A 19,716-nucleotide genomic window follows, 5' to 3' on the forward strand; every position below is an offset into this window, starting at 1 on the left:
TGGGAGGGAAAATTGATGAAATATCTAAATCCCTTGAGCAAAGTAATTTGGGTCAAAGTAATTTTGAGACTAAAAATTCTATAACTCAAATACAATCAGATGTTCAGACTCTTCAAGAGTTTAAGACTGTTGCATTACGATGAAAGATTGAAAATATTGAAAATTATAACCGAAGAGTAAATGTACAAATTCTTAACTTTCCTAAAGTCCCCGATGTCTCTCGAGATGTTAAAAAAATACTTGTTGGAGATACTTAAATATTCCATTGATATTATGCCTTCTGTGAACAGAATTTATTACCTATCGATTTCCTCAAAACAGACCCAGAGTGATATGGAAGGAGAAAATATTTAACCAGCTCAATTAGATCTGAATAATATTTCAGCTATATTAGAGGAATCCATTACAGACTCTTCGGTCAGGACTACCTTGTTGGTCTCTTTCATTTTTGAACAGGACTTAAATGTCCTTACAAAACTTTATTTTACACATTCTAAAGAATTATTTCATGGTAAAAGAATTTGGATCTACTTAGATGTAACTAGATCTACACAAGAACGAAGGAGACAATTTCTCTCTATGCAACAAGAGACAAGGACATTTGGTGCAACATTTTTATTAGTATATCCATGCAAATGTGTAGTGAAATATGTACATTTTAAATTTTTTCTTTGTCCAAGAACAGAACCTTTCTGGACTTAAAGAAAATTGACTCAGTGTAACTAATAATGAAAATGGGTAGTGAATGAAGATTATTTCCTTAAACTACGTCTTTCTTTCTGCCTCTCCTCCCCCCCCCCAAAAAAAAACAAACAAACATGTAATTAGTGGTCTAAGGAAGGAAACTTTTTTCTTTATGTGTTATTGATTCTAATATTTGTATACCATATTCTTGTTGTATTACTATAACAAGAGGTTCTTCTTGTAAACTCATGTTAAGAATGATAAATAAATACACTTCTCCCTCCATATTCGCAGTGATTGGGGATGAACAGAACTGTGGATATGAAAAAAACGCGAATATCTTTTTCATACGTTATTCGCAGTTTTCTGTTAAAAACCCTCGTGAATATGATGAAACTGCAAACAACATATGAAAAAGTTATTCAGCAATTTTCTCTGTGCAGGCTGAAGAAAGTGCTGGGAAAAACATACCAAAATTTTTATCGGTACTCATGATGCAATTTTTTTGGGGGGGAGGAGCTAGCATGCTAAACACCGCAAATAATCGAAATCGTGAGTGCTGAAACCGCAAATACAGAGGGAGAAGTGTAAACCTACTATTGAGCCATCACTGAGCTATTTGCTACTGGTGATCTCAACTGTCAAGCTAACCGGTATTTCTATGTCAGGAATAAAATGTATCAAGATTTATCCCCTCTATTTAAAACAAAGTCCAAAGCAAAAATTGCTGGGGCATTAATGCTTAAATTTAATATTTTGCCTGTATAGCATCAGTAGTGTATCCTGGAGCTTTTTGGGGCTTTTTTTTGTAGTTGCTGTTGAGAGAGAGAGAGAGAGAGATAACCTTGAATATGCAAGGTTGTTGTGAAACTAATGAGATGTCTTGGAAGATGGTGTTATTTATAAATAAGTAATGGCATCAGACAAAAGTGGCTCCTTTATTACTACTGCGCAATGTACAACTACAATTAATCTGAGGAACAACTGATTAGCATAATGAACCAACAGTTTAATAAGGGGAAGCATGTAAGAACATGCAGAAGAGTCATCTTTGTTTGGGACTGCAAACAATAATGGCTTAATGAAAGTGCACAGCTTAACAGATATTGCTAGTCATAAGACATCTAGATACTTATGCTGGTGTAGTGATGAACAGAGAGGCTCTTCATTTAAGTGTTCGTTTGCAGCACTTATTTCAAATGTGGACATCAAGGCTGAATTATGCATAAATTTCAAGAGAAATCGTCTTGTTTAGGTTTGTTTGTTTTTGGGGAGGAGGGGAATTCATTGTAGTAGCATTTGCAGAATGGGTCAGTTAGGTTTTGCTTTTGCACTGGTTCTATAGGGTCCTCCATTATATACTCCCTGGTTTCTAATGTCAGGGTTACAAATAAAGATGCTTGGCACCCCAGCCAAAAGTTGGGCTTTCGGTTTATATAAGAATTAGGAAATAAACCCTTGTTTGGACCAAAAAAAAAAATAATGCTATAAAATACAATATAAAGGCTAATAAACATTATTCCTTACCTTCTGCTCATCTGCATACAGTGGGATATCATGAAATGGAGAAATGTACTCCCCCTTGGCATTTTCTAGAAGAAACAAAACAGAAAGATTAGATTCTTAGCTAATCTTCCTTCCTATAAATGGGAGCAGAGATCCTGAATTAATGGATAGTCACCCCGAAACCGTGAGTTTCCTTACAGAAGCTGCTAATCATCTTCTTGCACAGCTCCACCTCTACTCCCAGTAGGGCTATGCTGCAGCTCCTCAGTTTGTCCCAAAGCAATGGAGATAACTAACAAATAACACACAGAAAGGAGGGGCACAGGGAAAACGCCCCACATAATAGTTATAACTGTTCTGCTCTAAGTAACATGCATAAAGCACATGATAAACATTGAAACGCAAAACAAGGTGGAACAACATTAGCACTAACACTAACAGTTAAGGAGTTTCATACCAATTCTGGATAGGCTCTTAGACTTCAGATGCCTCAGCATTCTGTGACCCTGTTTGAAAGGGTAATTAAAACAGCTGTTAATACATACTTGTCTGAGGCAGACATTGCAGTCTATCACAGTACTCTTTCAAAAAACAGAAAGGAGGAAAGCTCTCTGGTGCCTCAGACTCTCTGCCTAGAGTTCTGGTAGAATCTCTGTCCAGAGAACCCCCCCTCCCCCAAGAGAACTGGTGAAATTGCTGTGAGTCACGAAAATGACCACACCCAGACCCCTTGGTGATCCTTGGGCAAGCGTCTGACAAGGTCTTGGGACGACGTTTTATTACACTCATCATAAGATCATCCAGACTCTTGTTAAAAAGCTTTTGGCCCCTATAAAAAAGCTTGCTCAAAGTAGAATCACCCACCCATTGCCCGATCAGAGCTTTCTGCAGGTGGAAACCTAGTAAACCAACACCTTGCTCAAGATCCTGAATATGTCATATAGAGCATCTGCCACACAGATGACTTCTGCCAACACTAAGTGTGAGTAAGCGCCTTCCTCCAACAGAGAACGGCACAGTCTAGTGTAACAAGTACACGCCACATAAGAAGCTGTGGCATCCGCTTTCATCCCCAGGGCCAGGCCTCTAATTGCCTTTCAAGGATCAAATCCAACCCGTGGTCCTGCCCATCCTTTAGAATCACTCCTCCCTCACTAGGAGTGATGTACAATGTATGCTGACCTGCACCACCAATGAATCCACCTTGAATATGACAAACATCTGCCATAAGGTACAGCCGGGCACATAGCCTTGGCTCCCAGAGGGCCCTTAGGGATTCTCAATGCTCTGTTATGAGAGCTCTAATATCTGGATGCAAGGGAAAGTATGTGGTCTGTGTTTTAGAACCACTTATTCCCAGTTAAAGTTTCAATTCCTGAAAAGCCTCTGTGATGAAATTCAACAGACCCACCAGCTTGCAAAGCCTGTGCATTCAGGTTATCACCCTGGTCTAGTGCCACCATGGTCTGCTGACCGTTGGCATCAACCTGAGCTTCAGAAGGGCTCACTGTGCCTCTCTGAGGGTCCAGCATCCTCTGTATAACACCATTTCGCTGTGGACACAGAATCAGCCTTTGTGCTTCTGGAAAAGACCTAGACCCTCCAAAGTAGCCTATCTGTAGTCCTAGGACCCTCAAAGGATCCGAGGAGGCAGAGTTCAAGGTCCCCAGCGCCAATCTGGTAAGAATCCAGAATATTAGAGCCTGAGGAGTCCATCTGTGGTGAATTATTGAAAATTTACAGCATATTAAGGTAGATGGAGGCTTTTTTAAAACAAATCTGGAAATCCAAGATGGTTGCTGCAATAATTGGCACTAAAAACAACCCATGAGAGCCAAAAAGAAACAGAAAATTCAGAAAAGGGGTTTCTGGAGGTAGGAGACCCCTCCCCCTCCCCCAATATGGCCCCAGGAGTTTTCCCACAGGCTGCAATAGCCAGTACTCGCATGTGCCTGTTGTGTTGGAACTGCTTTTTCTGCTTAAGATGCCAATACAACTATGAAGAAGAGAAGACTATCAGCGCCTCAACAAGCAAAGATTCCAGCTGCTTGCTTCTTCAGGCTGCCAGACGGACCTTAAGAAGGTATCCACTTGCTTACCAAGGAGAGAGAGAATCGCATCCAGCCCCACTCTAGCCTTTCAGATTGACCCGGGGCTCACACAGCCTGAGCTCAAGATTCCAAACAGTCTCTTGGGCGAGCTACGGTCCCTGAGCCTTCTTAACTGGTAAAGCAGGTTGGCTAGGTAGGTACTCTCAGAAATGCCTGCTAGCAACAGATGAATCTTTGCAGCACAAAAGCCTCACAATTTGGGAAGAAAGTACCCTCCAAAATAAAACAATAAATCAGAGCACATCAAAAGACAACTTCTCAACTCACATGCAGAAGTGAAAACTGAGGGGGGGGGAGCTGAAGTACAGCCCTCTAGAAGGAGAGGTGGAGCCATGCAAGAAGATGCTTGGCAACTTCTGTAAGAAAACTTGCAGTTTGGGGGCAACTGCCCATTACAATTCAGGATCTCTGTTCCCATTGCATTGGAAGTCATAATATATTGCATCAGTTCTCTAATAATAAAAGAGGCAATGTCACAATGTGGAAAAAAAAAAAAAAAGAACTTGAGCAAAATATCAGCTTAAAATCACAATTTATCACAAAATTAGTTCACCTGGAACTTTCACTATGGAAAAAAACAAAGTATGTTGCCAATCACAGCCCAATACAGAATATTCAGGATTATTTTAAAGGAAAGTTATGCCCCTTTAAGTACAGCACAGTACATCCAAAAGGCACATGGTAGTTTTACTCACTCTGTATCAATTACAAATATTTGCACTGAAGACACCTAGATGGGTTTTTTTTGTAAATGTTTATTTAAAGATAGCAAGATATACAGACTGTTTCAATGTGTATCCTGCTCAGGATTTTGTAGACTTCAATCGTATCTCCCCTCAGCCGTCTCTTTTCCAAGCTGAAGAGCCCTAACCTTTTTAGTCTTTCCTCATATGAGAGGCGTCCCATCCCCTTCATCATCATGGTCGCTCTTCTTTGAACCTTTTCTAACACTGCTATATCTTTCTTGAGATAAGAAGACCAGAATTGAACGTAATACTCCAGATTAGGTCGCACCATGGAGTGATACAGAGACACTAACATTCTTAGTCTTGTTAGCCATTCCTTTTTTAATAATTACTAGCATCCTGTTTGCTTTTTGGCTCCCACCACACATTAGGCGGAAGGTTTCATCCTATTGTCTACAACTCCCAGATCCTTTTCTTGGGCGCTAACCCCCAAGGTGGACCCCAGCATCCAGTAACTGTGATTCAGGTTATTCTTCCCAATGTGCATCACTTTACATTTGTCCACATTAAAATTTCCTAAGGTCTGCCTGCAATGTTTCACAATCTGCAAACGTTTTAACAACTTTGAACAGTTTAGTGTCATTTGCAAATTTAACCACCTTACTCATTGTTCTTACTCATCTTCTTCCATCACAGCTTCTAGATGCTGAATCTTGTTTCCCATACTTCGAGCATTAGTACATACTGCTTCCAGACATTGCCCTCTTTTCCCTTCCGTGTAGAGGTATTCAGTGATTTACTTACCTGACGGCTTATACTCACCTGGGGTTTTGATCACCCTGCCCCATCACTTCTAGTTTAAAGCCCTCTTCAGTAGATTAGCCAGCCTGCTGCTAAGGACACTTCTTCCCTTCTTTGATCAGCAGCAGCCTTTAGAAAATCATCCCATGGTCCAAGTAGCCAAAACACTCTCAACGACACCATCTGCGTAGCCCCACATTCATCTTCAGGATGTGGGCTTCTCTGCCCTGGCCTTTATCCTCGACAGGGAGGATGGACATGAATACTACCTGCACACCCAACTGCTTCACCTTCTCTCCCACAGCCACAAAGTCGCTTTTGATCCATTCGCAGGAGTTCCTGGCAGTATCGTTAGTGCCAATGTGGATGAGCAGCATTGGCTAATAGTCATCAGGCTTGATGAGTCTCAGCAAGCTCTCCGTAACATCTTGGATATTGACACCAGGCAGACAGCATACCTCCCGGGACATCATATCTGGTCTGCAGATGGATGCTTCTGTACCCCTCAGAAGGGAATCGCCAACTACCACTACCTTACTCCTCCTAGTGGTCAAAGATCCATTGATTTTTAGTATTTCAAGCTTTGGTCCTGCTTCTCCTTGGGATGCTCTCATCTCTTCCACCTCCAGAACAGTATACCAGTTCTTCAGTTCAAGGGCAGGAGGAGTCACAGTACCAATCTTGCAGTATTCCGTAATCCGAGTCCAGCTGTCTTCCCTCAGCACAGCCTCTTCTTCTCCACTACTGGAAATCTTTAATGAACCATTTCATCGATGTATCTCCATTCTTGTACTTTTCAGTCTTGCCACCGCCTCTCTTAGCTCCTTTACTTCATGTATGAGAGATTCAAGCTGAAGACAGCTTGCACTTGGAACCACTCCCTCTGCCTGGATAACATTTTCTGTCTGCACAGAGAGAGAAGTTGGAACCTGAGCAGTAGCTTTGGTGATACGATGTTTCCCAGCCATACTGTGGTGCAGAAGTACTTTACACCTGGAAGAATAACGAAAGGGCAGAAAAATCCCACCAAAGTAATGCCCTGCTCCTGGTTGGCTGAAGAGCCTATAAATCAAAAATCTCTGCCTTGGGTTGGGCGAGAGGGAATTAAATTAACACCAGAGCCTTTTCCCAACAACTGTTTGTGCCCTAATCTGATGAAATGCCCTGAAATGCAACCTTAAAAAAAAAAATGATATACAATGATATAACCTACTGAAACCCAAGTTTAGCTTTCCCAAGTTTGAATGCTAGCAGGTAAGATATTTCAATGGATGTTTTTTCCTCCTTAGCAGAGCAGATCCTTCCTCGGTACCTCTTCAGGTATAGGGAAAAGGGTGAGTTTCCAGATTTGGTGAGAGGGTTTAGCAGTTAGGCATTTCAGGTTTGTGCAGATTGTCCTTGTTAAGATCAGCTGGAGAAATTGAAAGGTAATTTGAGCCTAGGGGAGGGTGGGCAGAGGCAGACAGGTTGCTGTGAAAACTATCTTTAATACTGTGCCTCTACAACCTCTCTCTTAGAACCACTGAGGGTTAGGCACTAGGCCAGAATTCCTCCCCTCAAGGGTCACCTGTGGAGTCTGATCTCTTAAGAAAGTTGGGGTTCATGGCTCAGGACTGCCACGACTTGTAATTCTTCACAGCTTGAGGGAGAGAGGTTTGTGGCTTAGGACCGCTGCCACTTCATGGGACTTTTTTTTCCCCCCCACTGACAATTTTTTGCCAGTTGAGTGAGAGTCACAGTTAACTGAGATTCTACTAACGTGGTGGACTGAGGACAATCAATGGGATGTGGCCATACCAGGGTACAAACTATACAGGAGAGACAGGACACATAAAAAGGGTGGAGGAATAGCGCTGTACATAAAAGACTCCATACCCTCAACCAGGATGGAAAAAACAGTACGGGCGGATGGCTTGGAATCACTATGGGTTAAGCTACAGGGAGGAACTGGGGCAGACATTAAATTGGGTCTGTACTACCGCCCACCTGGACAACCTGAAGAAATCAACCAGGACCTGGAAGCTGAACTGAGGCAGGTATGCGGAAGCGGAAATGTGGTGGTGATGGGGGACTTCAACTATCCTGGGATAGACTGGAGTATTGGGCACTCAAACTGCGCAAGGGAGAACAAATTCCTAGAGATCACGAGGGACTGTTTCATGGAGCAACTGGTCACGGAACCAACATGGGGTGACGCCACTCTTGACCTAATCTTCAACGGACTAGGGGGGCCAGCAAAGGAGGTGGCAGTATTAGCCCCGCTAGGTAACAGCGATCACAACACGATCCAGTGCAGGCTAGAAATTGGATCATCAAAGGGGAAAAGAACCACAACGACGGCACTCAATTTCAAAAAAGGAAATTATGATGCCATGAGGGAAATGGTGGGAAAGAAACTCAAAGGCAACATAGGGAAGATGGAATCCGTAGAAAAAGTCTGGACCTTACTCAAGGGAACTGTACACGAAGCGCAAAACCTGTGCATCCCCAAGTTCAGGAAAGGGTGCAAAAAAAATAGAACAAAAAACCCAGTGTGGATAACAAATGCGGTGAAGAAGGCGATAAACGACAAGAAAGCATCGTTCAGAAAATGGAAAAAAGACCAAACAGAGGAGAACCAAAAGGTGCACAAAGATCACCAGAAGGAGTGTCACCGAGTGGTTAGAAAAGCAAAAAGAGAATACGAAGAGAAACTGGCAGAGGAAGCAACAAACTTCAAGTCGTTCTTCAGATACGTCAAGGGGAAGCAACCGGCAAAAGAAGAAGTGGGACCATTGGATGATGGAGACAGAAAGGGAGTAGTAAAAGAAGAGAAAGAAATAGCTGACAGGCTAAATGAGTTCTTCACGTCAGTCTTCACGATGGAGAATACAACCAACATTCCGGAACCCGAGGAGATCGCAATAGGAGACCAAGATGATAAGCTGGTCAATTTCGAGGTAAGCCAAGAAGATGTACTCAGGCAGATAGACAGACTAAAGAGCGACAAATCGCCAGGTCCGGACGGCATTCACCCAAGGGTACTCAAAGAACTAAAAAACGAAATAGCGGAGCCACTTCAACAGATATACAACCTATCCTTAAAAACCGGAGAGATCCCGAAGGATTGGAAAATAGCAAATGTCATGCCCATCTTCAAGAAGGGCTCAAGGGGCGACCCAGGAAACTACAGGCCGGTGAGCCTGACCTCAGTCCCGGGAAAGATGATGGAGGCACTGATTAAAGACAGCATCTGTGAACACACCGAACAAAACGGGCAGCTAAAACCGAGTCAACATGGCTTCTGCAAGGGCAGGTCATGCCTCACAAACTTATTGTACTTCTTTGAGGGGGTGAACAGCCAGGTGGATAAAGGGGAATCCATAGACATCATTTACCTTGACTTCCAAAAAGCCTTCGACAAGGTACCACACGAGAGACTGCTTAAAAAGATATGGAACCACGGGGTGCAAGGGGAGGTCCTCCGATGGATCAAAAACTGGCTGGCAAACAGGAAGCAGAGGGTTGGCGTAAAGGGCCATTACTCGGACTGGAAAGGGGTCATGAGTGGAGTTCCGCAGGGGTCGGTGCTAGGACTGCTCCTGTTCAATATCTACATAAACGACCTAGAGGTGGGAACCAAGTGTGAGGTCATTAAATTTGCAGATGACACCAAACTATACAGCGGGGCTCAAACCAGGGAAGACTGCGAAGATCTCCAAAAGGATCTAACGCAGCTGGAAAAGTGGGCCGAAAAATGGCAAATGAGCTTCAACATAGGGAAATGCAAGGTCATGCACGTGGGGAAAAAGAACCCGATGTTCACATACAAAATGGGGGGGAAACCACTAGGGGTCAGTAACCTGGAGAGAGACCTGGGAGTGATGGTAGACGCAACACTGAAGGCATCGGCGCAGTGCGCCACAGCCTCAAAGAAAGCAAACAGAATGTTGGGTATCATTAAGAAGGGTATTACGACCAGGACGAAGGAAGTCATCATGCCGCTGTATCGTGCAATGGTGCGGCCGCATCTGGAGTACTGTGTCCAGTACTGGTCGCCGTACCTCAAGAAGGACATGGCAGTACTTGAGGGAGTACAGAAAAGAGCAACTAAACTGATAAAGGGAATGGAAAATCTCCCATATACCGACAGATTGAAGCAGTTGGGACTTTTCTCCCTGGAAAAGCGGAGACTTAGAGGAGACATGATAGAAACCTTCAAGATCCTGAAGGGCATAGAAAAAGTAGACAGGGACAGATTTTTCAAATTATGGGGCACCACAAGTACAAGGGGACACTCAGAGAAATTGAAAGGGGACAGGTTTAGAACAAACGCTAGGAAGTTCTTTTTCACTCAGAGGGTGGTGGATACATGGAACGCGCTTCCAGAGGCTGTTGTTGACAAGAATACATTAAATGGTTTCAAAGAAGGTTTGGATAGAATCCTAGAAGAAAAGGGGATTGAAGGGTATAGATAGGTATAGACCACTAATCAGGCAATGGGCCTGATGGGCCGCCGTGGGAGCGGACCGCTGGGCACGATGGACCTATGGTCTGCCTCAGCGGAGGCAACTTCTTATGTTCTTACTATATCAAGTTACAATTGCTGGTTGCAATTTGCTGCTATGAATGATGTAACCAGTTAAGAATTTAGGGGGCAGTTGGATAACTGTTTCTTAAAAATAAATGATGTAATAGGGTTTTTTTTCTGAATAGTTTACTCAGGTTCCCTTTGACCAATACAATTTGTTAAAAGACTAGACATTATTCAGTATAATATATGCGCCAATAGGGGAAATCAGGAGGTGGATAAAACTGTCATATCACTGTAGCTACTAGGTACCATCAGAGCAGCTAGATACCATCAGAGTAAGATATCAGAAACAGGAATAAATTCAACCTTTTGGAGGCACCTGCCTTCACAGATAAAGCCAACTTTTGGCTTTTCTAATACTGCAGAATGTCCTGTTTCTTTGGTTTCCTAGTAGAGAATGACACGGGGAGCGATCCCCGCAGGGAGCTGCGGCGTGGCTGCGGTTTGGCTGCGGGTTATGGAGACTCCAAAGCCAAATCGCCGCAGACACGGGGACAAAAGTTTTCACCGCCCGCAAAAACGGTGAAAAGATTTGTCCCCGCAGGCCAATGTACCCCCTTCTAGGAACCGCTATTTACCTGTGTTTCACCGTGCTCCTCATTTGTCAGATCAACCAATAGGAGGGTGCCCAACCCCTCCTGCCGGACCCTCCCCCAACAAACCCCGCCATCCCGAAACACCACCCTTAGTCTTACTTTCCAAGTTGGACCGGACAGCTCCTCGCTCGTCTGGCCAGCAGGCCTGCCTCCGTCCAAATGAGGCGGGCCCGCCCCTCCCCTCCCCTGCCTAACCCACAGGATCCTAGGGCCTGATTGGCCCAAGCACCTAAGGTCCCTCCTATAGCGGGAGTGGATTTAGGTGCCTAGACCAATCAGGCCCTAGGATCCTGTGGGTTGGGCAGGGTAGGGGCGGGCCCGCCTCATTTGGACGGAGGCAAGCCTGCTGGCCATACGTGTGAGGAGCCGTCCGGTCCAACTTGGAAAGTAAGACTAAGGGGGTTCCGGGGTGGGAGGGTTCGTTGGGGGGGGGGTCCAGCAGGAGGGGTTGGGTACCCTCCTGCCGGCGATCTTAGGGGAGGCCATTGGGAGGACCGGCAGGAGGGGTTGGGTACCCTTCTGCTGCGATTGTCGGGAGGGCCGTTGGGGGGGGTCTACAGGAGGGGTTGGGTGCCCTCCTGCCGTGATCGCTGGGGGGAGGGGAGACTTGCAGCCGTAGCCGCGGTCACTATGCTAATCACGGCAGGGAGATCTTTGCCGCGATTAGGTACAGCGGCCGCGTCTACTTACCATGTAGGCTAACATTGTAAGCATTAAAAGTACATGTCGTGTTTGTTTTTGTATAGTTATTAACTAATATTTAACTAAGTTTTAAAGAATGTTTCCTTTATACGTAAATAAAGAAAAGTATATAAAATCGTACCCGTTTGAGGCTTTTATGTATGCAGCGGTGACGGTGACGGGGCGGTGAATGGGGTTGCAGTGGCGGTGACGGGGCGGTGAATGGGGTGGCAGTGGCGGTGACGGGGCGGTGAAGGGAATGGCGGTGACGGGGCGGTGCAGAGGATGGTGAGACTGGGACGGGGCGGTGACGGGGACCAATTTTTTCACCGTGTCATTCTCTATTTCCTAGACTGGTTCTACCACCCTCTTCTTCCTTCCCCTATGTAGTTTCTAACACCTATCTCAACTCTGCTACCTACTGATTAGAAAAAAAGAGCATAGCTGTGCTGGGTTTTGGAGGAAATCATATTTGCCTTTCAATCAGAGATACTATTGTTAAGTTAGACAGCAATAAAGCGAGTTTCAGTTGAAAAGTAACCAACTGCACCTATTTCCCTGCCTCTGGAGGGTTTACAATCCAAGCCTGTACTTGAGGCAAGTGAGGGTTAACTGATGCCTATGTGCAGGGAGTGGCCTAGTGGGATCTGAACCTTAACCTCCCTAGCTCTCAACTGATACTCTATCCTTTAGCCTACCCTTCCACAACAATATTGGGGTGTGAAAGCATCCACTGTATCCACTTAACTGGTACCTAACTTGATTCTGGGACCTCAGTAGAACACAAAAAAAAAACCATAGTCTTGTAAATATCTGCAGATTAGCTTGGTGCAATTCAGTAGAGGCTATAGGAATGAACACATTTTAGCTATGCCCATATACCCCTGACCCAGAGCTATTCATTTGCTTGACATGATTGAGACGTTCAAATATGTCACGGGCCGTATTGAGGTAGAAGAAAATATCTTTTTTCTTAAAGGACCTATGGCAACAAGAGGGCATCCAATGAAAATCAGGGGTGGGAGATTTCATAGCGACATCAGGAAGTACTTCTTCAACGAAAGAGTCATTGATCATTGGAATGATCTTCCACTGCAGGTAGTTAAGGCTAGCAGCGTGCTAGATTTTAAGAAAAAAATGGGATAAGCATGTGGGATCATTTCAAGGAAGAAATTAGGGGGTGGGTCATTAGAGTGGGCAGACTTGTTGGGCCGTGGCCCTTTTCTGCCGTCATTTTCTGTGTTTCTGTTAATTTGGAACAGATATGAATTTATTACTGGGTGTGGTTTTAAATTTGCAGATGGCATAATGGGAATGTTTACTAAGGGCTTGGAGGTTTCAGATATGTACTTTGTTGTAGTACATAAAAGCTATATTTTGTTAATTGTAGTGGACTCTGCTCCTTGAAAGCTCAGGGTTAGTTTATGAAGGTGCCACTTACCAGTTATTACAGAGAGTTAAGACAGGCTACCCCTTTAAAAATATTGTTAATTTGTGTTATCCCCTGATTAAATCCAGTTTGGAAACTCATATACCAAAAGTGTATCGCAAACAGTGTACCACAAGATGCCGGCGAGGAGGAGGGATGCTAGCATCGACTGACTACTTACAGGACCTGCCTCTCATGGTGAGAGGCACGTTCTGTAAGCCGTCAGCCGGCGCCTCTCCTCCTCGCCAGTGCCTCGCCTGTTGCAGCACTCCACCACTGGCGGCTCAGGACCCTGTCCGGAGGGCCTTCGCTAATGCACGGACGTCGACATGACATCGTGTCAACGTCTGTGCATTTCTGGATGCCCTCCAGCCACAGCACAGGATTTAGTGTGCTGCAGCATCCAGAGGTTTGTGAAACACTGCACTAAAAGAAACATAGTAGATGATCACAGATAAAAACCTGCACAGTGCATCCAGTCTGTCCAAAAAGAAAAACTCATAGCATATGATATACGAGCGCTTTATACCTTTTTACCCACTCATAAGCCTTTCATTGATGTATGGTGCTATGTCCATACTATGTCAATACTTAACAGTGAATTACCACAGGTTTCACTCCTTCTGCCCAAAGAAAGTGCACTACTGCACGTTGTTCTTTGATGGTGAAATCTTGCAATGGAGCATCCACATTTCTGATCTCGTGGCAGCCACATGACTAAAGGTCAAGCGCTGCACTGTGCAAGGATGAATTATCCAACAGGAAATGTACTGCATTTCTCTGGCTGTTCCGGTTATTACAGAATTTAACAAATTGCCTTTAATTTTTAATTTGCCCTCGTAACACATGCATATTTGATCATCTGTCCTTGCCATTTTCAGAGCCCAGACCCACAGTCCCTGCACTCGCTTTAATTCCCAGCTGCTAGAGTTGCTGTCAAAGCACACTCCTGATCTGACTTGCCATAAATTGGGACACAGAAGTAGAAGCCTGCCTGGCAGTAGTCTTAATAAACTATTTTTTATATACTGCAACAACCTCACAGTTCAGAGTGGTTTACAATAAAAGCCCAGTAGTCACTGGAAACATACAAATAAACAAACAAAGCATCAATATATTCCTCATAGTACAAATTTCAAATAGATATGCTGTTTTAGGTGATATGAGAATCTAAGTAGAAGATAAACAATCTGACAACTCCTCCCATAATCACAGTGCCTGAAAAAAACACAACTTTTCCACATACCAATGTCTACTGCAGTTCTCAAGATTAGTTTTGTTTTCATTCCATTCTCTTTCTATATAGGAATCCTATGTTTATCCCACTCATTCGTAAACTCTGCCATCTCCATTACTTCCTGTGACATGGCATTCCATTCATCACCTCCCTCTCTGAAAAAGAATGTCCTGTACTCCTAAGTCAATTCTCCTGCAATCATAATTCATGTCCTTCAGTTGTACCATTTCCTGTTTCTGGAAATGATTTGTTTGTATGGTAATATCTTTCAATTATTTAAGGTCAACATCAGTAGTCTCTAACGTGTGGCCCCAGGGCCACATGAGAGCCCCGAAATCCTTCATTGTGGCCCTCAGTTGGTTGAAATGCTCTTCAGATCCTGTAAAATGCCTTAATCACAATCTTTCCCAACTGACTGCAAAAATCTGTTACTCAGGTGTTTAGTTATGGAATTTTCTACTGTTGACAATCCAAAATAAAGTGAGTTTTTAAAATATATCCTTGATTTGCAGAGATGGGCTGCCCAAGGTTTATTATGTTGCTTGAGATGTGGTGTCTGAACAAGGACTTCCTCTTTCCTTTCAGGATCTTCAGGCTCATGGCTTTTTGCAGGCTAGAGATTGGTTCTCATACTGTCAAGTTACCCATTCTTTGGCTCATCATACCTTAAATGAAGATATAGCAAATATGGTGAAGGAAATTGACTTTGTCACGACAGCCTAGAACCAGCTTGTCCTTTCACCAAGTCAGCTTGGGCAGTTTAGCCTTCCTTGGGAACATGATGCTGTGGCGGTGGTGTGGAATCAGGATCTGGCCACTTCTGAACAAATATCTGGAGATAGTTTGTGTCTTCTTATGAAACGTCAAGTTTTATTTAAATTTTGATGTATCGCAATATCATGAATTCAAAGCGATTTACAATTAACAACAGGGTCTTAATTATTAACTACAACAAACACACAAACATGATGAACTGATATATAAGGGAAGTAGTAAACAACTCATGAAAAGTAAGTACAAAAGGAGAGTAAAAAATTTAAAAGTATTGATAAAAATCAAAAAGAAAATCAAGAACTTTATTTTATTTTATTAAATTTCTCGGAGCCTAAGACAGAGGACATGTGAGTTTATGCAGCGAATGAGATCAAAAGAGAATCCGATGATTGACTCGCTCTGCTGTTCTACAAATTCTTGTTACGTCTATTTCTCCTTACAAGGCCTTTGTGGCTGGATTTGCCCCTCATGCCAGCTGTCCAAAATGCCATTCAACGCCAGCTGTTCTATTTCATATGTTCTGGTCCTGTGACAGATTGCAGACCTTTTGGTCTTTTGTTGGACCTTTCTACAGAGGAGAATTCCGCTATGGGCGGATGTGCTCCTGTTTTCACAAATTTCTGCATTGGGTTTGTCTAAGGGTAATTCTCTGTTATTGCAAAAAGCTTCTTTGCTGGTTCAGAAATGTATACTCTTGTTATGGCAGCAGGCTGAGGTACCTTCTGTTACACTGTGGAGAAATGAAATGTTCACTTTGTTAAAGTTTGAATATTTGGATGTGAAACATTGTGGCCCCGGTAGGTGGAGAAAATTCAGAGCTATTTGGGCTCCAGTCTGAGAGAGTTTGTCCCATACAGCCTGAAGTACTCTTTTTAATTTTTGACACTGGAGTGTTTGGAAGGTTGGGGGGGGGGGGATCAGGGTCTCTGGTTTGTTTTTATTCGGTTCTTTGGGTCCCCGCACAGAAACCACGCGGTGGTCTGGCTTATCTGTTCATGTGTTTTTGGAATGTTGCATTTCTTGTCTTGAATGCTTCTTTTCTGAATAAATAAAAATGATTTAAATAAATATATCCTTGATGTGCTTTAGAATCAATATTAGTATTAAATATTAAAGTTAATACCCAGTCAGAATAAACAGGTCAAGGCAGTTTACAAAATTAGTAGTATGTACAAGTTTGAAATCTTTTGGTGGCCTTCAGCTTTGTGTTCACATTGTGGCACTGCTTTACATGAAAAAAGTTAGTCTGGTAGCACTCTAGATCAGTGGTTCCCAACCCTGTCCTGGAGGACCACCAGGCCAATCGGGTTTTCAGGCTAGCCCTAATGAATATGCATGGAACAGATTTGCATGCCTCTTACTTCCATTATATGCAAATCTCTCTCATGCATATTCATTACGGCTGTCCTGAAAACCCGATTGGCCTGGTGGTCCTCCAGGACAGGGTTGGGAACCACTGCTCTAGATCATATAACTCCCATTTCTCCTTTCCTCTAGGGCAGTGTTTGCCAAAAAACATTCAGGTTTTCAACTCCTCTTACATGTGTACCCTAGAGCAGTGTTTCTCAACTTGGTCCTGGAGTACCCCCATGTCAGTTAGGTTTTCAGGGATATCCACATTTAATTTGCATAAACTTGATTTGCATATGTTGCCTCCATTATATGCAATTTTTTTTCATGCATATTCATTGTGGATATCCTGAAAATATGACTGACAAGGGGGTACTCCAGGAACAAGTTGAGAAACACATATAAGAGGGGTCAAAAACCTGACTGTCTTTTGGCACAAACTTCATACAACTTTTGTTGCTTCCCTCTGAATCACTTCAAGTCTTTATGGGCTAGATGCACTAAAGATACTGACTTGTTCACTGTTGGCTGATTCTCCAACAACGATGCACTATCAAATTTGAAAGCAAAATTATTTACATGGAGGTGCAAGTCATTTGCATGCAAATGCAATTGACACATGATCAGCTTATAAAAGTAAGTTTGGGAGATCACATGAGCTGAGTAGGGCAGGTTGCCTTCCTCCAGGGCTCCCTGCTCCATCTATTCAATATTATACTCTTAATTCTCCCATCAGTAGCATTTGGACTTTTGGTGCTTTAAAGCACAACTTTATGGACAGATTTGACACAAAACCGACAGCTGGGATGGCTTTGAAATGGAAAGTGAGGCTGACTGAGGATCTGATCATGGAGGAGGCCTCTCGATCCGTGCTGAGACTCACATTGCTAAACTTACCAGTGCTGTAGTTCAGGCCTTAGAACAGAGATTAGATAAGCTTTCTGGGCAACTCGGTACTTTCGAGAATTTCATGTCTTGAATCTACACAAAATATTACGGTGCTTGAGGAACGAGCGTCTGCCTTTGCAGACTCTATCTTCGGTGGAGAAACAGTGCGCTGACGACAAGGCCCATCTCGCTTTATATAAGCTGGATGACCTGGAGAACAGGTCGAGATGCAACAACCTCTATTTTGTTGGCATTCTTGAAACGGTGCCTAAACAGCAGCTCTCTCATGTACTGGAGCTGCCCATAAAAGACCACACAGAACTGTTTCAAATTGACAGGGCCCATTGCCTCAGCTGCAGACTGGATGGCTCGGTTAGACCATGAGTGGTTATTGCTAAAGTGGAACTGCTGAGAGCAATGAGCATGTTGAGTGCATACAACTGATGTGCTTTATGAAATAGTGCCTATTAAAATCTTTCAAGACTATTCGGTCTCACTTTTGGACAGATGCAGGAAGTTCTCCCCAATTTGTATGTCAGACCTAAAGATCCGATTTATGCTTCTCTACCCTGCACTGCTTAAGGTACAGCACAATGGGATATGGAAAACCTCTGATTCTGTGGATGCAGCTCAAGACTTTATTCATCATAACTTGGAACGTCCAATGGCTGATACTCAATATGTTTTTCTTTTGTTTTTGACTCCTTTGCTGTTGGTGGACAGCTCTAGCAGCCCTAATGTGTTGTGTATGAACACTGGTGTTTACCTTCTTTCTGTTCTTGATATAGTCTATTGCTCTAACGTAGTGTACCTGCACTATAGTTTTTCTTGCTCGTTGTTTGCTGCTACTGGAATCAGAGAGGGATGGGGGGGCCCTTAGCCATCTAGAGTGATTTCCTATACCCTTATACTGGTTCAGTGTGGGAGTACAGTTGGTAGATTATGTGTGTTCTGGGGAACAGGAGAAGGGTGGGTGGTGTAGCTCTGCACGTTCTTTTGCTTGATGTTGTTGGTGAACCATAGAAGTCTTTCTTTGTTTTGTATTTTATTTTACTCTGTGTTCAGATGGAGGCTGGGCACTCAGACTCAGAACTGTTATGATTTAATTTGAGATGCATTTACTGTTTTATAGATGCAGAGAGGGAACACGTTGCACCTGGTTTCCTGGAATGTGGCCGGGATAACCTTGCCTATGAAGCGAAGTAAGATTTTAGCCACATTGCATAGAAAGCAGTAGGACATAGTCTGTCTCCAGGAAACTAAACTAGCTGAAGCTGAACATAAGAAATTATAACAGGGTTGGGTCGAGGGAGATTTTTTAGCTCCGCCCCCTCCCACTACAGAGGTGGGGTGGCCATATTACTGAGTAAAGACAACACTAAGAAGAGGAGAAAAAAAAAAAAACCTCAAATATACAAAATGTTACCCAGAAAAGGAGAGAAAGTTAATGTATAGTTGGTGTTATGTAATTACAAAAACAAGGGACCTCAAAAACCCTCACCCTCACCCTCCAATGAGAGGCTTACTGGTAGATGGCAATAGTCGGACTACAAGAGATATGACACTCCTTTCAGATTGAATTTTGGTTAAATCTATTTGGGTGGAAGAATACTTCAAATACCACCATTTGTGACTTTTAAGACTCCTGAAGCAGGCCTGTTGGCCGAAACATGTACATGTCGAGTCATTGAGACATTGAATGTATCATTGTGATATTGGAGGAATAAAGATCTTCATATTAACAGATGACTTGGAGGACACTGTTTTAGTGCACATCATTCTGATCTGGACAATTCCATTTTGGTCTCTTTGTATTTGTGGTTTTGTTTTCCCCTGGTTCTTTCTTCATATAATGTTCCAAAGTATACAGTTGCTGGAAAAGGAGTTGTATAGGGCTAGGAGACAATATGCTCACTCACAAAGGCCCAGCGATCTGGAAGCTTTTAGCTAGCTTAGTGAAATACAAGGAGGTCCTCGTTATATTCCCTCTTTGAAGGATGGTCATGGCACCCATCATGCGAGCACTGCTAAGATCTCCTCTATGCTCATTTTAGTCAAAACTATAAGCAGGGTAAACCAATTAATGTGACCAACAGTTTTATTTGCTAAAATCAGGTATGTTTCGGTTCTCCATGGCCATAGCTGCCCTGAATAGACCTATCCAGCCGAAAGAGTTGTTTTCCACTTTGGGTGCTGCTAAATGTGGTTAAGCGCCAGGGCCCAATGGGTACTCATGAATTTACAAGCCCTCATTGGCTTAGTATGAGAAGTGCATCTAAACTGGTTCTTTCCCACAATATACCAATGACAAATACATTAGTCTCATTCCAAAGCCAGGTGGCTATCCGGACACTCCAGCAACTTTTAGGCCTATCTCCATAATCAATGTAGATCTTAAGA

General features: G+C 43.3%; 1 protein-coding gene across 2 annotated transcripts in view; it reads right to left on the minus strand.

Annotated features, from left to right (window-relative positions):
- The window catches only part of PPA1 (inorganic pyrophosphatase 1), a 149,906-nt gene that overhangs the window by 117,151 nt on the left and 13,039 nt on the right, over nt 1-19,716 (minus strand). For both annotated transcript variants that reach the window (XM_033943446.1, XM_033943448.1), the window contains exon 2: nt 2,212-2,276. In XM_033943446.1, the coding sequence (XP_033799337.1) occupies nt 2,212-2,276 (65 nt within the window). The remainder of the gene's footprint in view (nt 1-2,211; nt 2,277-19,716) is intronic.

The sequence above is a fragment of the Geotrypetes seraphini genome, chromosome 4, assembly GCF_902459505.1.
Source record: "Geotrypetes seraphini chromosome 4, aGeoSer1.1, whole genome shotgun sequence".
NCBI lineage: Eukaryota > Metazoa > Chordata > Amphibia > Gymnophiona > Dermophiidae > Geotrypetes > Geotrypetes seraphini.